At 26.4% G+C, this 24,355-nt stretch overlaps 1 protein-coding gene across 1 annotated transcript in view; it reads right to left on the bottom strand.

The window, feature by feature from the left end:
• Positions 1–24,085, bottom strand: part of LOC119662016 (estradiol 17-beta-dehydrogenase 11) — a 58,630-nt gene extending 34,545 nt beyond the window's left edge. The window contains exon 1 of the mRNA XM_038071554.1: positions 23,188–24,085. Coding sequence (XP_037927482.1) covers positions 23,188–23,373 — 186 coding nt within the window. The 5' untranslated portion in view covers positions 23,374–24,085. The remainder of the gene's footprint in view (positions 1–23,187) is intronic.
• Between the last annotated feature and the right edge of the window lie 270 nt (positions 24,086–24,355).

The following is a 24,355-nucleotide window of genomic DNA, read 5'->3' as shown; positions in this document are numbered from 1 at the left end:
TAAAAGTAAAAAATTATTTAACTGAAAATTTGCCGGTTGCATTATTGGTTGCTTTTCGGATTCTTTTTGTTGACTTTACACAGAAGTGAAAAAAAAGCATTGTACCATAAGAGCTTTGTTACTTCTTGTTTTTTGTTTTATTTTCCATTGATGCAATTAATCACACAGTACAACAAAAACATACGCAAACGGAATATAAAAACAAAAAAAAGGTAAGAATTGAAAGGAAAACATTGTATTCCTGCTTATACTGCCATAGCGAAGCTTTGAACCAATATTATGCGTTCGTATGTATGTACTCTCACTCATTAGCTGAAGTCTGACACACAAAAACTACAAAACTAACAAAATAAAAAATAAAAAAGAAAAATAAAAAAATAAACTCAAAAAACTCTGCAAATGGCACATTACACAGAGTTACCACGAAGTTGAATGTGCATTAAGGCATAGTGGCAGGCAATATTGTGCAGTGCAGGTAAATACAGAGACGAACTTTCAATTTCAATTTCAGTTTCAATTTCGATTGGACTTTAAGAGCAAAGCCTCATTGCTGCTGTTGTTGTCGTTGTTGTTGTTTTTGTTGTAATCATTGCTTTACAGTTGCTTTTGTTATACATGATAAGTTTGTTTATTATTTTTTCATTTGTGTACTTAATTCGATTTTTGAAAAATTTTACAAATACTTTTTGTGCCTTAAGTATGTTGAGTATGTTGATTATGTTGAGTATGTGGATTATGTTGAGTATGTGGATTATTTTGATTTTCTTAAATTGGCAATCAATTAAGTTTGTGAATTTTTCATGAAAATATTAAAGGCATAAACTTTTTCATATCTGTTTTTCTTGCAAGATTATTTGAATGTAGGAAATTAGCATTTATATTGATTGCAATCAAAAAAACAGATAAATTTTAAAATCACTTTGGTAATTTAATTTTGCAATCTGGTAAAAATGTAAATGTGGGTGCAGTTAAAGTGGTGAGCAGCACATCGATCACTAATGCAATTCTTAGACTTCGAAACTAATGAATAAGAGTACTTTATTAGTAAAATATGTATACAGTATATAATACTTGCATTTTAATTTCAATTTTATTATATAAAATTAAAAATTTTAATTTAATTTTATAAAATAAAATATTTTAATATTTGTAATTTAATATTTGATAATTTTAATACTAAACAATTCGTGTAATAGGTGGCTCTCATATAGAGAAGAGAAAATAGCACAGATTGGACCAATAAATCTCGAAAATATAATGGAAAAAATGAGACGTGTTGGCGAATGATAGAATCATATGTGATTCAAGTCCTCAAAACTAAGAAATTAGATCTAGAAAGGAAATCTAAAAAATTAAAATAATCAATAGTGCAGATACCAAGAAACTGCGGTGAAAGAGTAAAAGTCTGGACGCAGATCGAAAATCAAAAGAGCATGGCTTGAAATGACAATATAAAAAAGACCCTCCTCGAAGTAATGTGAAAGCGGTTCCGAGGGGGAATAAATCTCGCTGAAAAGGGAGTGTTTTGGTCCGTATACTATATATTAATGTTAGAGAGTCAGGCACACCATTCCGACAATGATCGGTTTGACGGTGCATAAAGCATCACCACAACACAAAACAAAAAAAAAGAAAAGTTAATATTATAATATTTAATTCATTTATATTATATAGTGTGACAACATAAAAATGTTGTCACATTTTTAAATGTGACAACCTTAGAACAATGAAAATAGCAGGTCATATCAAATAGATTGGTAAGTACTAATATTATATTATTATAAAATTAAGTAAATAAACCATCTTTTTTTTGTTGACCAATGTTAAGAACTTATGACAATTTAGAAAAATACTTATAAACATATGATTTATTTTTTGTTTAATAAAAAAAATTTAATTCGTAGTAGAACGAGCTTAAAAGAACTCTGCCCCATCATATGTGACAGCAAAAACATGAGTGGTTAACCTTAAATATGACCATACGAGCTTGATATTAAGACCGTTGTAGATGGCCAAGAATAGCAATAACTGATGAAATATCCCAACAGTGATATAAATGGTATTGTTATGGTTAAATAATAGTTTTTCAATATTTATATTATAATTTTTTTTAATATTTGATAGGTGTGATGTTTGCTTATACGTTCTGAAGGTGTAATTAAAATTTTAATGGATTCACGGCATTGAAAAATGAAAGACAATCTTTTAAATATTTTATAATTTATTTTTTACGATACTTTCAAAGTCTAAATACTGTATTAAACATGGATATATGATAAAATTTGCCAAAAAAAAACTTGTATTTAAATTATTATGAATTAATTTATACAGCTGTATATATCAAATTAGGATCTTGAACTCTAAATATATACTTTTTTTTATTAATTACCTAATTAATTGTTTTTTTTATTATTAATATATACATAAGTTAATTATTATAAATACGATTTCAGAACATTTGGTACTGGAATGTATATATAAACAAAATATAATTATTTATTTAGGTTGGTCTTGTCTTTTTCTTAGGATACATTTTAGAATACTTAGAATATCAACATTTTCGATTTTTAAGTAAAAGACTAGAGTATCCTAAAGAAGTATTTAAATTTTGTTTACGTATACGATTCAGCCTTAATAAATATTACCTAAATAATATAATAAACTAATCAAAAACACAACTAAAAAATATGATTAAAACTATTAATGTTTGAATTCATTTATTCAGTGTGAACGGCAGTTTTTGTTTAAATAATTTAAACAAGTTTCATTGAGTTTAATATGTAGGTAAATTTATAACCTTAATGCTTAAAAATTTAGTGTTCGATTTAAACTGATTTAATTAAATCAGTTTTAAGATATATTTAAAAGCATTAACTGTTAAATAAATCATCTGAATATCTTAAAATAAAATTGTAGATACATAAAATTTTATTTTTAAAATTTAATTTTTATATAGTTTTTCTATTATATCCCCCGTGGCTACAATTATAATTGACCCATGTCCCTCCTTCAACTGTATGATTTCTTCTATTTTGATCATGACAACATATATTTCGCAATTTCGATACCAGTACCCTTTATTTTTTTAATCTATGTATATGCAAAATAAATCACTAGATAAACGATGTTCATGTTCTTTCGAAACGTCTTCGCCTATTGAGACGTCAATATTGACACAATTCGCTAGCTGTGTGGGTGCCATAGCAAATTTGAGAAATTTTATTATCTATGACAACAGAATTCAATCGACGTTGGGCTGTATCTTTTGTTGTTGTAAATATTTGTTTCTCGAAGCCCGTTTTCGCATTTCGCTTCATGCCCCATATGCAGAGCTAAACAAGTTGAAGTGCCCGCCAAAACGTTTTTATTTTTTCATAATTTTATTTTATATTTTTTTTTATTTTTTATTATTATTTTTATGACGTTTATAAACACGAAAATGTGGCTAATATAAAACTGCAAAATAAAAGATGTAAAAAAAACTATACAAATCTTTTACGCAAATATGGGAAATATTTACAACAAAAATGAAATAAAAGCGATACGATCCTGCTTTGGCAGTTCCCATACAGGTGAGCCGGCAAATGCAAAAGTTGAACTGGGTCAACGAGCCATTCGCAGCGAGTGTTCAGCTGTTCAGCTGTTCACTTGTTAGGCCGATTTGGTTGATTGGCGGATTTGGTGGATTTGGCGTAGAGTTGGATTCGTGTAAACTGAAACTACTAGAGCCCGTTCAGCGTTGGAAATTTTACACTTTGATATCTTGTCTTTCTATGTTTTTGTTGGTAGCTCGATTGGCCGAATATTTGGTTGCAATCTTTGCAAATAGTTTTGTAGGTTTGCCGCGCTGCCGTGTTGCATGTTAGGTTATTGGTTTTTAGTTGTCGTTTATAGCTGTCACGTTCAGAGTTCATGACTTGATATTTTAGCCGAAATTGGGTAATATTTTTTTTTTCAACATTTCAAATATTTTTTCAAATTAATACTCCTCGAATTACACTTTGTGACTGGAGAGGAAGTTCGTGTTTTTCTAGCAATTTCCTTTTCATTTGACTGTATAATTGTGTAATATTTGTGTAGAATTTAATTTTGTGCAGTTAAAAACGATAAGTTTCGTGTCTCTAATGTTTACATAAAATAAACTGGTAGAGCTCTACTAGTATTACAGACCGAAAATAATAAGTATGCTTATGAAAATGAATAAATCATTACGAAATTAGCCTAATACATACTTAAGACAAGACATGATCAATTATTTTGAATATATTATTTATTCATATACGTATAAGATAATAATTTTTGATTAATGTTTTCTTTATGGATTTTTGGTTGTATTCGATTGAATTATTATTAGAGTATTGCATTACATTAAATCAAAGACATGGTACATTAGTAACGAAACTAAATTAGTAACATAATAAATAACCAAATTTAATAATATGACTTATAAGTTATTCTGTATGATACTGCTAAATTTAACAAAAACCTACATATCCAAAAAGAGAATTTATAGCTCATAACCCATACCACTTAATAATGAAGTTTGTTTTATAATAAATTCTAATAATAGAGTTTCAGTATTAAGATTTTAATATTATTTGAATGTGGAATTTTAATAATTCAGAATAAAAATAAAAATATAATTAATCAATTTAATTATTCTACAGCTGGTTTAGGATTTCGTTCTAATAAAACACAGCAAGTGAACTTGTTAATGAACATTTCCTCAGCAAATTAAAAAAACCTAACAAAGTTTGAACATACAAGTTAGATACTGACTCTGAGCTTCAAGTTTGGCAGGGCACGACTTCAACCCTTGGTACTTGCAATTTCAAAAAATTATTTATAAATAATTACGATATTATTATATTTTATTACATTATTATTATTATTATTATTATTATAATTATAATATATTATACATAGTATATTATATATAATATATATATTATATTATATTAAATTATTATTATTATAATTATAAGAAATAATTTCCAAGATCACTGATGGTAAATACTTGGCTATACTCGAAACAGCCGTATTGTCAGCCAAAAATATTTTAATTAAAATAATATAAAAAGAATTTTTGTTGTTGTAATTCATTGCATTTCGAAATATCACAGTTTCTGTTAAAGTAAAAATAGTCACTACTGTTATATTAACGTAAAAATCAAATTTAATACTATTTGGATGTATTATAGATCATGTAATATACAGTGTTTCTAATTACGTTGAGGTATTATATTGGTTTTTTTCCTATCTACTGAAAATAATCTAAACCTAAAGTATGATTTCGGTTTCTTCCATTTTTAAAAATAATTTAAACAGGTTCAGTCTTTCTTAATATCCCTTTATCAATTTTAATACAATCATCAAAATACTTTTTTCGCCTTATTTACAAATTTACTGAGAAATTTAGTAAAATTAATTTAATAACTTCAAATACTTTAAAATAACGCTAAAATATGATATAGCATGGACTGATGACGAACTTGTGGTCTTATACCAGTTGCATGCATAAATTTTTTCCGTTTTGTTTTTTTTTTGGGTATCGAAAATGTATAATTTTTAAGAGATTTTAATTTATTTAAAACGTTCGCTGAACGATACATTTCACCTATCTTTTAGGTAATTTGTAAGTACCATACCAGAAACGATCAGTTCTACATTCCGTTGCCATTCGTCAATTTCGACGGACAAGTATTGTTTACCATTCCCAAAAGAGACTATAGCAGCAGATTTCTAAGGGTCTCTACAAAAACAAAATGTGTGTATATAAAATCGCGGATTATAAAAAGTATAAAGAAAGAATTTATGACTGGATCTCACAAAATTAATCCTCATATACCACTCCCAAAAGAGACTATAGCAGCAGATTTCTATGGGTCTCCACAACAACAAAATGTGTGTATATAAAATCGCGGATTATAAAAAGTATAAAGAAAGAATTTATGACTGGATCTCACAACATTAATCCTCAAAAAGCAATTCAGTGAGTATATAATTCATTTAATCTAATTAAGACTTATATCTTTTAGGCATCTAGGCATGATTAGGTGAAGTACAGCCCAACTAAAATTGTTTGAGTGATGGAATGTCATGTTTTATTTTTTCCTTCAAGATTTGATTTATTTAATTAATTTTTTAATTAATGTTTTTTTTACTTGAACATGACGAAACTATAACTTGTTCGTACTTAACCTCACCACTGACTTTGAATTATTTAATTATTATTTAAATTGTTTAAGGTTTTTTTTGGATTGTTGTTGTTGTGTATATTTCTGCAAATTGCATATGCCAAAGATAAGAAACTAAAAGGTAAAAAATTTAGTTCCAAAACAATTGCATTAAATGTCAGATATTTTTTTTTTTTTTTTTTTGTTGCTGTCATTTAAGGTTTTTGCGGTTGTAAATGTTCACACTGTTGCTGACTTCTTGTAGACTCTTTGCTGACTTTTGTCGACTGCTGGAGTCTGTTGTTGTTGATAACTGCTGCTGCTGCTGCAATTTTGATTGTGGTAATTGATGTCGTCGTTGTGGGTTGTAAAAAGTTAAACTTCGACGATGCACGTTTAAACAATTTCATGACAACCAACGAAATGCATAGACACTTCAGTAGAGCAAAGAATGGACGAAAAAAAATTGAAAAAAAAACCAAAAATATCTGTATGATTATGCAATTCTGATTATGAACATTACTGTGTATCTATATCGACTAACTAAGGCAGGTCAGTTTGAACCGCACGTTCGCACTAACCCACTCATGAGCGCAACGCAGTGCTACCAACTTGGCTACTTTAAAAATCCGCTTGTGAATTGCTATAAATGCCAGCAAAGACCAATGCTTTAATATTAGACGCTGTTAACTGAACGTTTTGTAAAAAATTTAATTAGATACATTTTTAGTTTAAGGTGATCTAGAAGCATTTTATAGTCATCTTTAGGTAAAAATATGTAATAAAAATATGGGTACTTTTGGTCAGGTTTGGTTGCATCACACGTCGCCAGTTTAAAATAATTAGCAATGTTTTTTGCGTTAAAAATAAATTCATTTATAACACCAATTGTTAATTAAAAGGTATTTTTTTTTCTTGAATTTTATTGTGACTAAAACTTCAATCGTTAATTATAAAATTAAAAAAAATTTCCAGCTGTTCTTTATCATTGAAATGAAAGTTATACATTCGTGTTTGTACTTATTTGATCATTTTAATTTTTATGATTTTCGGAGAAATATCTATACTAAACTTTTTTACGAGTAATAAACAAAGGACTACCTCAAACAAAAGATATCTTTTATAAAAAGAAAGAAAAAAATATTAATACAGGAGGATGAGACAAAGGCCAATTTCTTGCCAACTTAAAGGTATTAAAATAAATTTACACATTTATGTTAAAATGTGTATGAGAGATAAACCACTTTCGTCAATATAAGAAAATACCGAATACTTCCAGAATGTTAATAGGTTTAAGTGAAAACTTTCAAAATTTACAGATAAACTGTTTCAGAAATTTTTGTTTGATTTAAACTAGGTTAAGTTAGGTTGGAGTAGCGGGCTCGTTTCCAAAAAGCCCAATAAACACAAATGATGACCCATTGTGGTACCCATTGGCATTGGTATGTACATAGATTTAAATTAGTATAAAGCCAATGCCGAAAGAAGATAACGCCTCTTCCATTAGGTAAAGGAAAACCGACCTGACAGTTTTATAAATTTGGCCAGGTCCTTAACCTTACAGGATGACAGCTCAGTCAGATCGATGAGAAAAGGGCATAGGAATATCTTTAATCTTCTTCTAGTTAAGGAAGGACACGGACACATGAGATTGATTTATACTAAGTATGACCAACATTTTTTATGGATTCAAAACGACTTTTTTAGGTAATTGAGAAGGACTTGTTCCTCCCTCCATCACAACTCACTATAACTCTCATTAAACACTAAACAAAAATTCTTTTTGATAATTATTTATCAGTAAAATCAAACTAAAAAAATTTTTATTAATATTATTTATTTAATTATAAAATTCATGTTAAAAAAATGTCACATTATAATAGAATAGTTCCACTAAATTCATTTCAATTATTTCTTCAGCATCTTCACACTATTTAAGCAACTATTTAATACTGTTGTAAAGTGGAATAAACAACAGTGTAAAGTTAGCTATCAACTATAAAAATAAAAAATAAAAAATTAAAAAAAAAAAAATATAAAAAAAAATATTAAAAAAAAAGGAGAAAAAATAAATCTACGAATAAATGTGCCCTCATGCTTTAAAACTACTTAAGAAAGATTTTTTTGAAAAATTCAAGTAATATTTACTTATACAATTTCGAAATAGTAGAACCATCAAGTTTTTCCCATCTCAATGCTTCTTCACTTCTTTTCCAATACATTGGAAACCAATGTAAATGCCAAAAATATAATTAACTTAAAGATTTAATGAAGTATTACTCTTGTCAAAAAAATGCTCTTATAAGGTATGTACTCTTATAAGGCGCAGAAGCTTGAACAATAACTAACAGTGTTGAGAAGATATTAAGGAGCATACGAGAGAAAAATTTTTCGAAAGATCTATAGTCCTTTACGCGTTGATAGTGAGTATAGAATTAAATGGAACGATATAATGTGTGAATTAATGTGTGAAACTCAGCGACTTTGAGGACTTAATCATGTGAAGGATTAAAGGCAGTAACGATGTGTAATTCTACACTCGCTAAAGAAAAATGTGGTAGAAGATATCTGGATTTTCGTTGAACAATAAGGTGGCCAACGATATAAAGGCACTTATTACTACCAACTGACGATAACAAGCCACTGAGGTTAGGTGAAAGAGCCTACTGGACGCTGCCAATTAACGTCTGTAATGGCCAACTAATTATTATAATAATAATAACATAAAATATAATAATAATAATATAAAATTATAATAATAATAATTATTATTATAATAATAAAAACAAACTCACAAAAGTCATAAAAGGTCGGGCTATCTTTGCTGTACGGTTGTTTCGAATTTAGTAGGACCCTCATCAACCCTCAACCCTCAGAAAAAGTTTCAAAACCCCACAGTAATCCAGTTAGTTAAAGTTCTCTGGATATCTATTCTATTAAGATTATTCAGCAAAATGGATGGTAGTTTCAAAAACTCTTCTGCTCTGCTTAAAAAATTTATGCGACTGAGAGAAGATTTCGGGCACTTTGCAATGCGTTTGCAAGACAGTGTGAATACTCTTAATATTTTAAAAATAAGAATATAATACTATAATGTATAAAAAACAACATTAATATTTAAGAATACTATGCCAACGTGTTTTTGAAGATTAATATTGTCTTTATTACGTTGTTTTATGCTAACAATATAAGGATTTTGTTGTTCTTAACTTACATCTTATTTACTTATATATATATATATTTATAATATCTTTTCAAATAGCTTATTGAGAAGAGAAGGCAGACCAATAAGCCTAAATATAATGTAACTACTAAAGAGAGTTCACCCGGTTATTTTGGACTCGTTTCAAATACATCCAAAACACATTTATTTATATTGACTGTTAAGCACTAAAATAAATAAAGTGCTGTTGAAGTCTAGTTTAGAGTACTGAAAATATGATAAATATTTTATTATTTTACGTTACGGACAATCAAATATTGTTGTTGTTTGTTTCATATTATAAACAATGTCGGAAAAATAATTTTTTATTTTCAAGTCAAATACAAAAGTACAAAGTATATTTTCTTAATTCGTCATATACGAATAATTAGCAGGTTCCTCACCCGGCCCAGCTCATTCTAAAATTGTTTTAATTGCAGCATTTTTATTTTTTTACTTAATTTAAATACATTTTTTTTTTTAAATAAATCAGGTAAATTTTTTTTTTCTTTTCTTATCATAAATGCGTATATTTTTTATCCAAAAAACAACCAACAAATTACTTAATTATTAATAAATATGTTAATAATAATTTTTGATCGTTTTAAATGTCATTAAGTAATGAAATTATAATTAAAAAAATTGTGAGCAATTTCTGTAGTTTAAACTCATTAAATTTAAATTTAAAATGATGCTTATAATTATAATTAAAACTGAAGTAGAGAATTTTTAAATGCCTGCCTTAATTGTCTGGGAAGATTTAAATTAAGTTCGCTGTTCAGTCAACTCGAAGTTAGGAGCTTCGAGATGAGATGAGTACATCAAGTCGAAACAATTTTATACAAATTAAAATTTGATATTAAAAAGAAATTTTTTTTAACAACATTTGATGCAAATTGTTACTTTGCGTGTTATAATTTAAATTTTTTTTTTTTGAAATAGATTTCATAATACAAAAAAAAAAATATAATTCGAGTTTAATTTGATTATTTTTTATTCATTTTGACTTTTCATATTTACGCTTATAGCATAATAATTGGCCAGTTGGAGTAGGAAATGAACATAGATTTTTTTGTGATTCAGCAAAAGTATAAATATTTATTTATTATCATTTAAATAAATAATGACTTAATCGAAACTGGCATTTTTGGTTAAATGTATAAATAGATGTAGAAAAAAAATATGTACTTATGATGAAAAAGAAACACATGAAAAACGAAATTCAAAATAAGTATATAAAAAATAAATATATAAAAAATTAATAAATAAAAAGAATCATAAACAATTAAACTCAAACAAATAAAATAAATTTATTTAAAAATATAGAAAAACAATATATATAACAATGAAATTAGTAATTGAAAAAATCAACTATAACTATTCTTCTAGAAAAACAAACTAATACAATATAAAATTACATAAAAAATATTTTGGTTAAGGTGCGCTGACTCTGAGCTTCAAATTTGGCAGGACACGAGTTCGACTCCTGGTATTTACAATCTCAAAAAATTATTTACAAATAATTAAATATAAGAAATAATTCTACGACCACTGATAATGGGTATTTGACAATACTGAAAACAGCTGTATGGTCAGCAAAAAATTCAATTAAATAAAATAATACAAAAATAAATTTTTGTTGTTGTAGTTTACTATTGTTCCAAAAACCTCTTTATAAAAAAATATATATAAAAAAATATTTATATATAAAAAATATATACCTATATATAAAAAAATATATATAAAAAAATATTTATATAAAAATAATTATAAAAAAATATATTTATGTATATAAAAAATATATATTATGTACATAAAACGCAAGCTAGGCGACTGAAATTGTAAATAGTGTTTATGGTTCTGGTACGGATATTGACTCTGTAGCAGCCAATCATGCGCAATTTTGATTTCATCGATTCCGTTTCGGTAATTTCGATTTCCGAGGTCAAGGATGTACTAAGCACTGAAAGGCTAATTGTCAAAAATGTCGATAAAATCATGAGTATTGTCAAGTCCGTTCGTCAAGTTTACACTGTTTGGATTACCGAAAAATTAAAGATTGCACCTAAAACCGTATGAAACCGTTTAAGTAAGGCTGAATACAGAAAGAAGCTCGTAGCTCGATGTATAAGTGCCACACTTTCAACAGTGAATCGCTAATGAATCGCAACAAAATTGAATCGCAACCTATTTCAGAAGCGGTTGCCGACTGGCGATTAAAAGTGATCATATACGACAAAGTCAAGCAAAAACGGTTGTGGTCGTATAGCGATGAACTAGCTGAAACGGTGACCAAGTCAAAATTGACGACCACAAAGATTTGTTGTGTGTTTGATAGGATTTGCAGGGAATCATCTATTTGAAGAAAGGTAATCGCGCAGAAACAGCCAGCTTTGGGTATAAGGAGAGGAGCTGTGTGCCATCAGAACAATACTAGGTCACACACATCAATAATGATTCGCCAAAAGCTGTTGGAAAGTTCTGGTTGGGAAGTTGTTGTGAATCCACTTAATAGTCCAGACCACCAAACTGTTCCTGTCCATGGCGAATAATAGACGATTTTTTTGATAAAAAATTCGCTTTAAGAGAGTCTTATAAAAATCGACTGTCTTAAATTTTTGCCAATAGGAATGAGAATTTCAATGAGAGGGGCATAATCAAATTACCTTCAAAATAACACCAAGTTTTCACACAAAACGACGCATATTTAACCTATACCGCATCATTCTAACTATGGTAAATAAGCCTTCAATTTGAGGCAAAACTAATGGATTTTTTTTTTACTACATCTATACATATATATAATGAACATATATAAAAATATAATAAACAATATTTCAAAGAACCATATACAATTTAATTTCTACTTAACGTATTGCTTTAGGCAAATAGGAAAAAACCTAAGCTACAAACTTGGTTTTTATTTTGGAAACTTAAGTTGCAAACTGCTTGAAATAACCAAATATAATATTTAATAAAAAAAAACATCTATAAACAGAAACTTATTAATAATAATTCAAAATAGATAAATGTTAAGTAATTTATGATTTATTTATAAGCAAAAAAAAAAAATAATTGTTTAACTGATTGATTGATTACGGACACAAGTTATTCCAAGAATTTTATATTATTTATATGATCATATGATTAAGATACTCTACACTATGCAATTTACTACATGGAATATATTCTGAAGTTATGATGTTAAGAATTGACCTTAAACAAAGTATAATACATAGAACAAATTTGTAGATATGAAAAGTGGATACGAACTGTAGAGAGTGCAGGTGTCTGCTCTAATAGATAGTAAGTGGATAATAAAGCTAAAGCTATCTAAATGCTAACCTCATATATATTTATATATATAGTATATACAGTGTATTATATATTATTATTATAATTATTACACATAAATATATTAATATAAACTATAATATATATATTGTTTTATATAGTACACTCTATAATCTGAACAGCTGGTTAAGATGGAAAACTTTCAAATACTAAACACTATACCAAACTTTGAGTTACTTATGTCATTTTCGAATGGTAATCTTTTTCAATCGAGATTCACTCGATTTTCATTTTGGATTGGTGAATCTCGAGCGAAAAGTACAACACTTGAGATTAATTTATTATACTCTAGAAATTTACGGGAGTGGTAAGTTTAGCCCAAAATTAACAGCTGCTTTATATGACGTGACAGGTGAAGTGTGATTTGATTCGACATAAGTATTTATGAAAACTATATATGAACACTAACATAACTACAAAAATATTAGATTAATCTGAAAGCGTTGCTAAGATGACACATAGATGGCACCACGATTGACAAATATATTTGAATTGTTTTTAAAAATTATCTCAGATTCTTTTGTAAGTTTCAAAACAATGAAAAAATCTAGACTTAATGTGTTGATAAATTTCGAAGATCATCTTGGAGAAAACATCCTGAAACTCCTAGAAAATATACAGCAAAATGTGGTTCTCTCTCTACTTATATGTTTGTTATTCCTAAAGTGGCACTGTTGGAGAGATGTTTAATTTCATATTGTCTATTTGAAGTTGAAATATTGGTTAAAAACAAATTCTATACTTCTGATTAAAAACCTAACTTCGTTTTCGATTGGCAAATATAGATTTGATCTGGATCTTTTGTTTTTTCTAAAATTTTATAGCTCAATTTAACATATTAAGTATAGCCCCCAAATATTGTGGTCATATAACATTAAACGGTTGTTAATTTCCGGGTAATTTAACTAATTTTTTATAATATCCAAATTGTTATAAATTAGGCTCTGGTATTATATATATTGTTTGAGATTAACCAATCGAAAAGGAAAATTGTACTAAAAGTAAATCTCGAATGAAAAAGTTAGGCTAGATACGCAAATCGAAAATAACATAAACAAATCTTCATGATTGTAATAAAAACTATGGTATATATAATTAGCTTTCATAAGGTCCAAGTTTCTACAACAAACTAATAGCTTGGCTTTTAAATGTTAGGCTATTTAGCTAATCAAGTCAGAGAAGAAACAATTGATTTGTGGAATGTTGAAGTTGCCACTGTGTTGTTTATTTAGGAGTGTTAAGGAGTGTTGTACTACAGAGTCTATTGTTGGTTATAAGAAATTTGAAATTTTTTTTTTATTTATAATCAAAAAAGTTTAATTCAATTACGAAACAAAATCTATATAAAAATAATTGAAATTTTATTTTCAGTTCCACTTTTTCACATGGTTTATATTAAACTATCCACCAATTGTTACAACTGCAATAAACTGACCCACTTCAAAGACAATAAAAGTTACTGTTCATAAAATGTTATTTTATAACAAAAATAAAAAAAATTTGTACAAAAAAACTTGTAAATAATATATATAAATTTTTTTTTTCAACTAATTTTTAAAAAGTTTTTAGACAACAGCGTTACGGAAGCTTCAGAGTCACGCTATTACAATATGGAATATCTAGTCAAATGACGTCACATAGATTGGTCCATTTTGACGGGTCAAGTTTGTAAAGGAAATGATGAAAGCAAAATTTTGTTTTTTTTTAATGAAAAACAGTTTTTTTTTAAAACTTTTTATTGTTTTTAGGTTTGTTCACACTAATTTCTTCAGTTTGTTACATTGCCATATATTTTATGTATTTTATTATGAACAATTTTTTAAGGGATTTTTTTTTTAAATATCTTTTTTTTTTGTAAATATCTCATAAACACATTTAATCCGCATATATACAACATATACACAACAGATATCAAATCGCAAATCTCTTGGCAAAATCGCAAATTTTGATTGCTTTTTTTTTGGTTTGTGAATTTAATGAAAGTAAAATTTTTGGACTCAAGTAGTAACGCAGTTCACTAGGTCTGTTGGGTACGCATTTAAATGGGTTTAAATGAAGTTGTTTTTTAACTGGTCTTATTTACAAACTTTTTCATTTGCACATTTAATGGCACAAGTCATTACACATTGAGAAAGGTCATTCGCGAGTTCGTATGCCATGAGTGTACGCCATGAGTCCATCCATCTTCCACTGCTCCATCAACAATTACGAGTATTTTCAAGTAGTAACGCATTAACATTGATATAATCTCTTGCACAAACAAAAGCAACAAATCAGTTAAAAATAACATAAATACATAAAAGCCACTACTTCAAATGCAAATGCAAAGGTTATCAGTTTCAAATTCAGTTAATAGCTTAGGGAAATAAAACCGCTCAAACACAACAATTAAAAAAAAAAAAAAAAAATAATAGTATTTTTTTTTATTAAAAAAATGTTTATTTTAGATTACAATTAAAATTAACACATCTATCTCTCAGACCTTAAGTTTAATTTTGGATTTTATTTTTGTTTACAGCGCGCAGAGCTGATCAATCGATTAATATTTTTGTAGCATAATTGTTTGTTTACAGTTTGTAGTTTTTATATATATAATTGAAAATAAAAAAAAAATTTATTTTATTATTTTACGTATTTTAACACTTCATACGTACATATAGGTACTGCTCTTCCATACCTGGCTGTCTTTAAGCGCACCGCTGGTAGACCGAGCTTAGCGGCTCAGCTTTTATGGCTTCTTAGTTGCACGTGGAGAATTCGTTTTGTGGCAGGATGAAATGAAGCATGAAGGATTTTATGCATGCCAGTAAGTTACCTTCTCTTTTATGGTTGTTAATTTTAAAGGACAAGATATTACACTACATTATTGCACTAATAAAGCAATTTCAGAAGATAAAACCGTAAGGCGATGCCGGATCGAAAACTTGTGTAATGTATGCCATTTAACGTATCTTTACTTTGGTTTCATTTTGGTATCATTTTGATATCATTTTCATGCCGATTAAAGCCAATACATCAAAAATGAAAATAACCAGAAAGCAGGAGCAATTTTCAGTAAATTAATTAAATATATCTGCTGATATGATCAGATATTTTTGAATTCATATACAAGTTATTTACAAAAGTATCATGAATGTACATATTAATATACCATTCATATATCATATATATACATCAGATGTATATCTAATATACCATTAATATATAATATATATATTTATATGGAGCATAACATATATGTTTTATTATCGATATATATAACATGTATTATGATATATATTAATATACATATATATCACATAAATGAGTATCATTTACTTACAATTCACTTATGCACATATCGCTCAAACATGTGACATTCTTAGACTTATATATAAATGTACATTATATATATTGTGAATCATTTATGCAAACATACTTAATACATATATACATATATATATCAATAATATATATATATGCTGAATATCATTTATATACAAATTACTTATACACATATCATTCATTTTTTAATTATATATCATTTATATACATATTATTGATATATATATATTTATATATTATGCATATGTGTATCAACTATATAAATATTGTATCATTCATGGATATATAAAAGATGTATACATTATTCACAAAAATTTTGTTCGTATATATAATATTCATATTTTATCAGGGATACAAATATCATTCATATACATATATGTTGTATTGTTGGTATATATGATATTTCATTTATGTACATAACATATCATTTGTATGATATTTATATAATGATATACATATGTATATATCAGTTTTATACATACTATTCATACATATGTCATTCATAGATATATATGTTATTTATATCATTTTTATAAATCTTGTATCAGTTATGCATATATAAGTGATATATATTAATAAATGCATATACATATGTATAAGTGATATATATATATATATATATCAAATATATATATATGTATATATAAGTGATATATGTAATATATATATTATACATGTAAATATCATTCCTATACATATCACCACTATATATACATTCATTTAAATATCGTATATATGTATATTATTTGCATATATAGATAATTCACATATAACATAAATAATATTAATTTATTTATTTATTTATTTGAATATATATCCATTATAGAAATAGCATTTATTTATAAGTAATTAAAGTATGTATATTATTCATATATATACTAACTATTTAAATAATATTCATATATAAATTTGATTTATATCACTCGTATAAATATTATTCATATAAATATAATTCATGTATATATCATTCACATTGATATTACTTATCACCAATATATGTATTACCAATGTAATCACTGATATCAATGTAATGATATAGCAATATCATTGATATATATATATATGTATAATATTCATTATATATAAAATTCTATAAAAATTGTTTCATTCATACATATATCATTGATATATAACACATTCATATATACATTATTCAGATCTTATGTATCGCAATTTAGGCATATTTTTATTGAAAACAATTTTGAATTAATGGAGAAGATGAACGAAACTCAGATAGCCTAAATATAGGCGTAATGGGTTTTTAAATTACAAACGTTAATTATTCGGTCATTAAATAAAACAAGTTGTTGTATATTTATTTCGAAATTAAAAGTTATAATTAAAATAAATATTATTAAATCTTATTAATATAATCTTGTTAATTTGTAAACTGATAAAAACAGAAAAATTATCAAGACCGTAAACTAAAGTAAAATAATAATTAGCGAACGAACTGATTTACTTTTAGATACTTTTATGCATCAATGCAATAAAAATTAAAAAAAAAAGCACTTATATATATTTTACATATCCATTTCATATTCCTGATTTAGCAGCAGTAATATATATCAAATATAACTCTCATTCTAGGCATAACATGTTTAAGTTTTGCTTAAGTTTTGCCATTTTACAATATGAATCGTTTAACAACTGTTTAACGTGTTAAAACTGTTCGAACTAATTCGTATAATTGTCAGAACTGTAGCAGTAGAAGACCGCAAGTAACTATCGAAAGACTGGACGGAAGTAACTGTGTCCACAAAAATTAATTATATGAAGAATAGTGTCTCTTTGACGGCTATACATTTCTGAAATGAGTAAAGGTCAAGTAATGACCGAGTTACTGCCAGGAAGATACCGACACAGCATCAAAAACTACTTTAAAAAGATCAAATGTTGTGTAAGTTCTCATGAAGAATATTGACTTGATATCGTATTTCATGTCTAATAATAGGATCTAAAGAATATATTAATATACATATATATAAGATATATATATATTGCTATATATATAGCAATATATATGCATAACTGATACAAGATATATAAATATAATGTAAATACATATATACCTATGAATGACTTATGTGTGTATGATATTTATAAAAGTAATATATACATATGTATATATCATCATATAATCATTCGAATATCATAAAACTTAGTGTTAATTGTTGAAAGTATAAAATAAATAAATCTTTACAAGCTTATATTTATTTAAATAATAAATAAAAATAAATTTTATACTAAAAGTCTATTTACAATAAAAAAGGTACAAAAATTCTTACATTTGACAGAATTTTAATATTTGCTCTGATATTTATTACTAAGTATATGTCAAGGTTAAAATATAGCTTAGCGAGCGCTTCGAACCTATAGAGCGATATTAAATCAATTATATTATTTTTTTATGTAATGTTCTATACCTATAAGTAAGGGTTTTGTATAAAATTAATAAAATTTGCATTCATTTCATTACGTTCTGGTGTGGAAATATAAATTATAAACGACATGTAAGGGGGATTTTATTAAAAGGGGATGAAAGGAGATAAATAGAAAAGATCTATGCATTAAAAGTTGATGTTAGACAAGTTTACTATGCAAAATGATGTAATTTATAAATAATTAATAAAGACAAGTGTAATTAAAAATTTCAATTTTATAAACTAGTTGGAATATTTTTTAATCTTAATGAAAAATCTTGATGTAGAACTATCTTCGTATATTGGAAAGTATTCATTAAAAATAAAGGGCTATTAATATTTCATGTAATTCTATAAATGCTATTGTATTTAATTGTAATAAATTTACTTATATAAATAAAATAAAAATATATATCAACAAAATGCGTACTAGAGCTTAGCAACGTTTGAATCGATATAGGGATTTTCAATAATTTGAATTAGAACAGTGATTTGTGTGGATTAGATCGTTTGAAATGATGTCCTTCGGGATGTCGACACAAACTTTTCGGAAAATTTACATGTTCACAATGTGCTTCTTTTCATCATGAAATGATTTCTCCTAAAAAAGTAAAGATACACAAATCTGTTGCCAGTTAAAATAGTGTGCTTAATCAAATAGTCCCTTATAATTGACGATCGATGAGATCCTAAAAAAACTGCGAACTTTCTTCTATTTGTCATTCTAACCAAATCTAAAAACCAAAATTCACTAATAGTTTTAAAACGATTAGTATTGTCTATTGTGCTTTCGCTGTACATAACGAACTCTTTATGGACTTTAAAACTAACATTAGAACCATTAGAACTATATTCTGCAAACAAAATTTTTTTAATTAATTATAATTATTAAATAATAAAAAACACTTTTAAATGCCCCTGAAGATGTTGAAAAAAAGCCAACGAAAGTCGGGTGAAAAAATGAATTGAATTTAAAATTATTTGCACCCCAGTCATAAGACCAGAGTACCTTAAACAAAAACTTTAATTTAAAAAAACATAATGTATTGATTAAAAAACTTCTCCAAAATTGTTGTTAATTTTAGCTTCTCTGGCCAATTGGAGTTTTAGAAATTGATATCTGGGTCATATTATAAAAATCACGATTCAGTGCCAATAGTAAGTCTTATAACATATTATATGTTACATATATATATTATGTATTGTTGCAATAAAATTTACTACTATTATAATAAGACTTACTATTGTTATAATAAGACTTACTTTTATTATAATAACACTTACTTTTGTTATAAGAAGACCTACTTTGTTATAATAACACTTACTTTTGTTATATGTTAATAAGACTTACTATTGTTATAAAAAATCTACTATTGTTATAATAAGACTCAATTTTGTTACAATAGGACTACAAGACTATTACTAGTGTTATAAAAAGACTTACGTTATATTTATAGCGTAATAATGTAATACGGTTTGCGTTATTAACCCAAAGAATATCAGATATTAAAATATTCTATCTTTACTATATATAATTACTTATCTTACAACTCTAACGACTGACACATGTTTGCTGTGTGTTTGATGCAACTACCTAAAAGCATTGCTCCCGAGAAGAGATTTAAGTTCATTCTGTCTTGGAAATTTCGATAATGAATAAATTTTAAAATGGTTGTAGAAGTAATTTTAGTTGAGGTGAATAGAAATATAAGATTATAGATTATAAAACCTAATAGATTATATTTTTATATGCAAGAATAAAGATTTCATCTATGTATTATCAAACCTGTAAATCAAAGTATTAAAAATTGATTTTTGTTTCAGTTTAGAGAGTTCAATTATGTAGGTCATATATATAATCCTGACTTTAAGCGAAGATAAAAGGGCCAAACTGTTAACTATATTTCTGACCATACTTTATCTTAAAATCTTAAAAAAACTATTGACAATATATTTTACATATTAATTTATATGTACCTTTGTATATGTACGATTTAATAAAAACACTAAAAGTAAAATCTATGCAGAGCGGATAGAGCGGTACTAGCGTTCGTTTATAGACCATATGAAGAAGTCATAGACCAACGTCAAAGAAGAATAAATCAAACATCTTATTTGAGTAAGTCACAAATCTGAATTCAGATTGATTGCAAGCCTTTTAAGCGGACACCGTTCTGTTTTCTAGAACTTTTTAAAGACAGGATTTGAGGTTGTTGATGCTTGCAGGTTCTAAAAATCACGGATTTTCAGGAAAAATTAATTCCCTTTAACGTTAACTTGTTAAAATATTTTGTTATAAAAGTATAATCTGTTTTTTTATACGTATACGAGAAATAAAAATTTAATTAATTTATAATTATTAATTCATTATTAAGCAATAAATGGTTAATTGTAGCTTATGTGGTTTATTTTTGTGATTATCTGTAATTTTGTATTAAGACGTTCAAATTAAAATAAAATCAAAATAAATTTATTACCGATATTGTGTATTGTATATATAAAGTATAATTACTGTTACTATGAACGTATATAAGTATTTATAAAAAACTGTGAATAGCAATTGGATTACATGTAATAATATTTTTAAAGTTCAATATACATATAACAATAAAATACAATAAAAGTAATTTTTTAATTTAAGAAAAAATATATATATAAAATTTTTTTTATTTTTCTGTCGTTTCTAGACATTACATACACCGAAGATCTTAAAGCGGAAATCGTTCAAAAAACACTTATAGTAGAGTACGACTATATCTCTGCTGAAGTGATAAAGTTGAAGCTTTCTATACACATTTGATGAGTCTGCTATGACCCATATTGAAATAATACTTCAATAAAATATAATTTATTTAAAAATAAATAATAAAGTATGGTTTTTAATTAAATGACCAATTAGCCCGCTCAAATATTATTAAATAATATTTTTAATCACAAAAAAAAAAAATTTAATAAATAAAAATATAAATTTTTTATAACTTTACAAACTTCGTTATATTATAAATTATTACAATACTCTGTATTACATACAGGTAGAAGTAGAATTCTGGTGTTATTGTAAATTATAGTTTTTAGCTCTATTTTAAAAATATATAATACATAATAAATTATTATATCATTATTTTATATCCGTTAATATATAAACTTATAAATAAAAATATTATAATTATAAAAAATGCATATAGGTATAGACATAAATTTAAATTCATACTTTCAATTCAAATTTCGAAATTATATTTTCGGTTTTTCTATATATTTAATTAATATATATTTTAATATATTATATTTATTTTGCTATTACTAAATTATGACTATATATTAGAAATGGTTTTGTTCAACTAACTTCACGGCAATTACATCAAGCTGGTCGTAGTGCATAGGGGCCTTAGCCTAACCCAAATCCCCCCAATTCCATTGATCATTAAAATACCTAACATCGTTCATAAAGCACTCCGCTCTAGATTTTTTTTGTTTTAGCGATATTTAAGGAAGTAATGAATATTTGAAAGTCATCAAAGGAATGATCTCCTCGAGTTGACTAATTTTATATCAGATGTATTATATTATTTACTTTTAATTTTTGTGTTATATTTTTTTAAATTAATTTTTAATTTAATGTCAGATAAATTTTAATTGTTGATTATATTGAAACAGCTGTTAATTTAACGGTAATTTAATTAATTTGGCATAATATCCAGAGCATTATAAATTGATCTCAAGTGTTATACATTTTACCAGAGCTTAAGCAATCGAAAATGAAAACTGTACTAAAAGTAAATCTGGAGTAAAAAAGTTATCTCTGATTTGCCAATCAAAAACGACATTATTTTATTATACATGAGTATAATACTTATTTGTATAACAGTTTAAAATGATAACTTAAGGCATGTGCGAGTTCGAGTAAATTGATAGTAAATTGAGTGAAATGGTAAATTATGTCGGTATGGCAGCGATTGTTGATATTTACCAGAATTTCGAACAGGGTAAATTACATAAACATGAGGTAAACTAGTTGGTACTATTGTGAAAATTTTATAAGATGTTTAATAAATAAATAATGAATTTGAAAACTTTTAACGGAAAAATACTAAATGCAGTAACTTGCACTGCACTTATTTACACTTATCAAGTATCGTTTCCTAAAACACATTATATTAACTATTGTATCTATCATTGTCTGTCCTAAGCAAACAACGAAATATTATCTATTAAACCTAAACAGTAAAATATATTATATTATTTATTGTATTAAACAACACATCTTATCAGGATCCGTTACTTCAGATCCTTCAGATCGAAAACCGACCAAAATGTTAACGATAAGTTAGTCTTGAGATCGAACACAATAAAGTTGGTAGCAATAGCACTACGAAACTAAAAGGATGGTTTTAATTTGCATGGAATCCCGAGGAAATTTCAATTTAATTTATCTCAATTTACTTGAACTCGCACACGGTCTTAACTATTAATTTATTTTATTATAATTTAATTTTTTTACATTTCCTATTTGTGTCTTCTCTAATCATATATACATATATATATATATATATATATATATACATATGTATATATATATATATACCGTTGGACTTCCAACAAAAGAATTGAAAGAGCGTAACTGACTTTAGATTTATTATAAAAAAAAAACACTGGAAGAACACATGTTCCTTTGAATGTGATGTAATAATTCTATATATTTGAGACTCACCTGGAATATGTAACCAATCGAACATATAATGAACCATGCGAAGTCTGTTAACGTATCCCACCAGCTCAAGACGCGGCTCGAGAAGGATGCTTCGTTTGACATGTTCTGTGGTATATCCTTTGTGGCGTTTGTTGTTGGCAGACTGCCGTTCATCGCCTCAGGCAAAACGTTGTTATTCTTCACCATTTTGTATAATTAATTTTTTTGTTTAAAATATTTTCACTTTTGATTTTATGTAATTTCTGCAAGAGATATTTTTTTTTTGTTAAATGTTAACACGAAGAAATTAGTTTGGATAAAAAAAAGCAACAACAAAAAACACCTTTACATAATTTTTTATAATAAAATTTTGTTTTATTTTATTTACTGTATATTTATTCATTAATTCAAATTAAAATTTGTTTGTATATTTATTTATTTTATTTTATTTTATTTTATTTTAGTTTTTTCTAAAATGTTACATATAATTTAAGCACGACGTTCTGTCTCGCTTCTTGCGTGTTTGATTCTAAGTTTTGTAATGAAAACCTTTTCACTTTTATAAGCAATAAAATTAACTGTTAATTCACTTCTTCAGCACAAATCCACAAAGCAAAACAAAAAGCAAACGGATTTGACGGAAACAACAACAGTAACAACAGCAACAACACGAGCCAAAAGTTTAAAAAAAAGGAATCAATGTTTAACGGAAAATGATTTTGAATTTTGTTGTAAGAACGAAAAGGTTTATTGCCTTGATTTTTGTTTGTTTTTTTTTCTACTTGGAGTTTGGTTTTTATTTTATCAAACGTTCGAGTTGAGGTTCTGTTAATTGAAAATAAAAATTTTGGATTTTGCTTTCAAAGTTTTGCGCGCTATACGTCCGCTCCCGTGAGCGAAAGAAACTTGTGTGATTGTTGATTCTTTCGGCGTTGCTCAGTTTTGTGAATTCTCTTAAAGTTTTTTGTTTTTGGTTATTTATGCGCTTGCGCTTTCGATTTGTTATTTGTTGCTTGCGCTGCCGCAATACAGCCGTTTGGATTGAGCTTTATAATTATGCATTGACTGCGTTGCTTTTGCTATGCGCACCAGCTTAGTTGTACGAGTAATTGTGACGTCACAAAGCTTTATATCAATTTTAATTTGCTTTTATTTTCGTTTTAGAGGCGCTTGTCTGGCTATGAAGCTG

Source organism: Teleopsis dalmanni, chromosome X (assembly GCF_002237135.1).
Source record: "Teleopsis dalmanni isolate 2A chromosome X, ASM223713v2, whole genome shotgun sequence".
Classification (NCBI taxonomy): Eukaryota; Metazoa; Arthropoda; class Insecta; order Diptera; family Diopsidae; genus Teleopsis; species Teleopsis dalmanni.
Note: the sequence above shows the minus strand (reverse complement) of the source record. Positions and strands in the feature narration are given on the sequence as shown.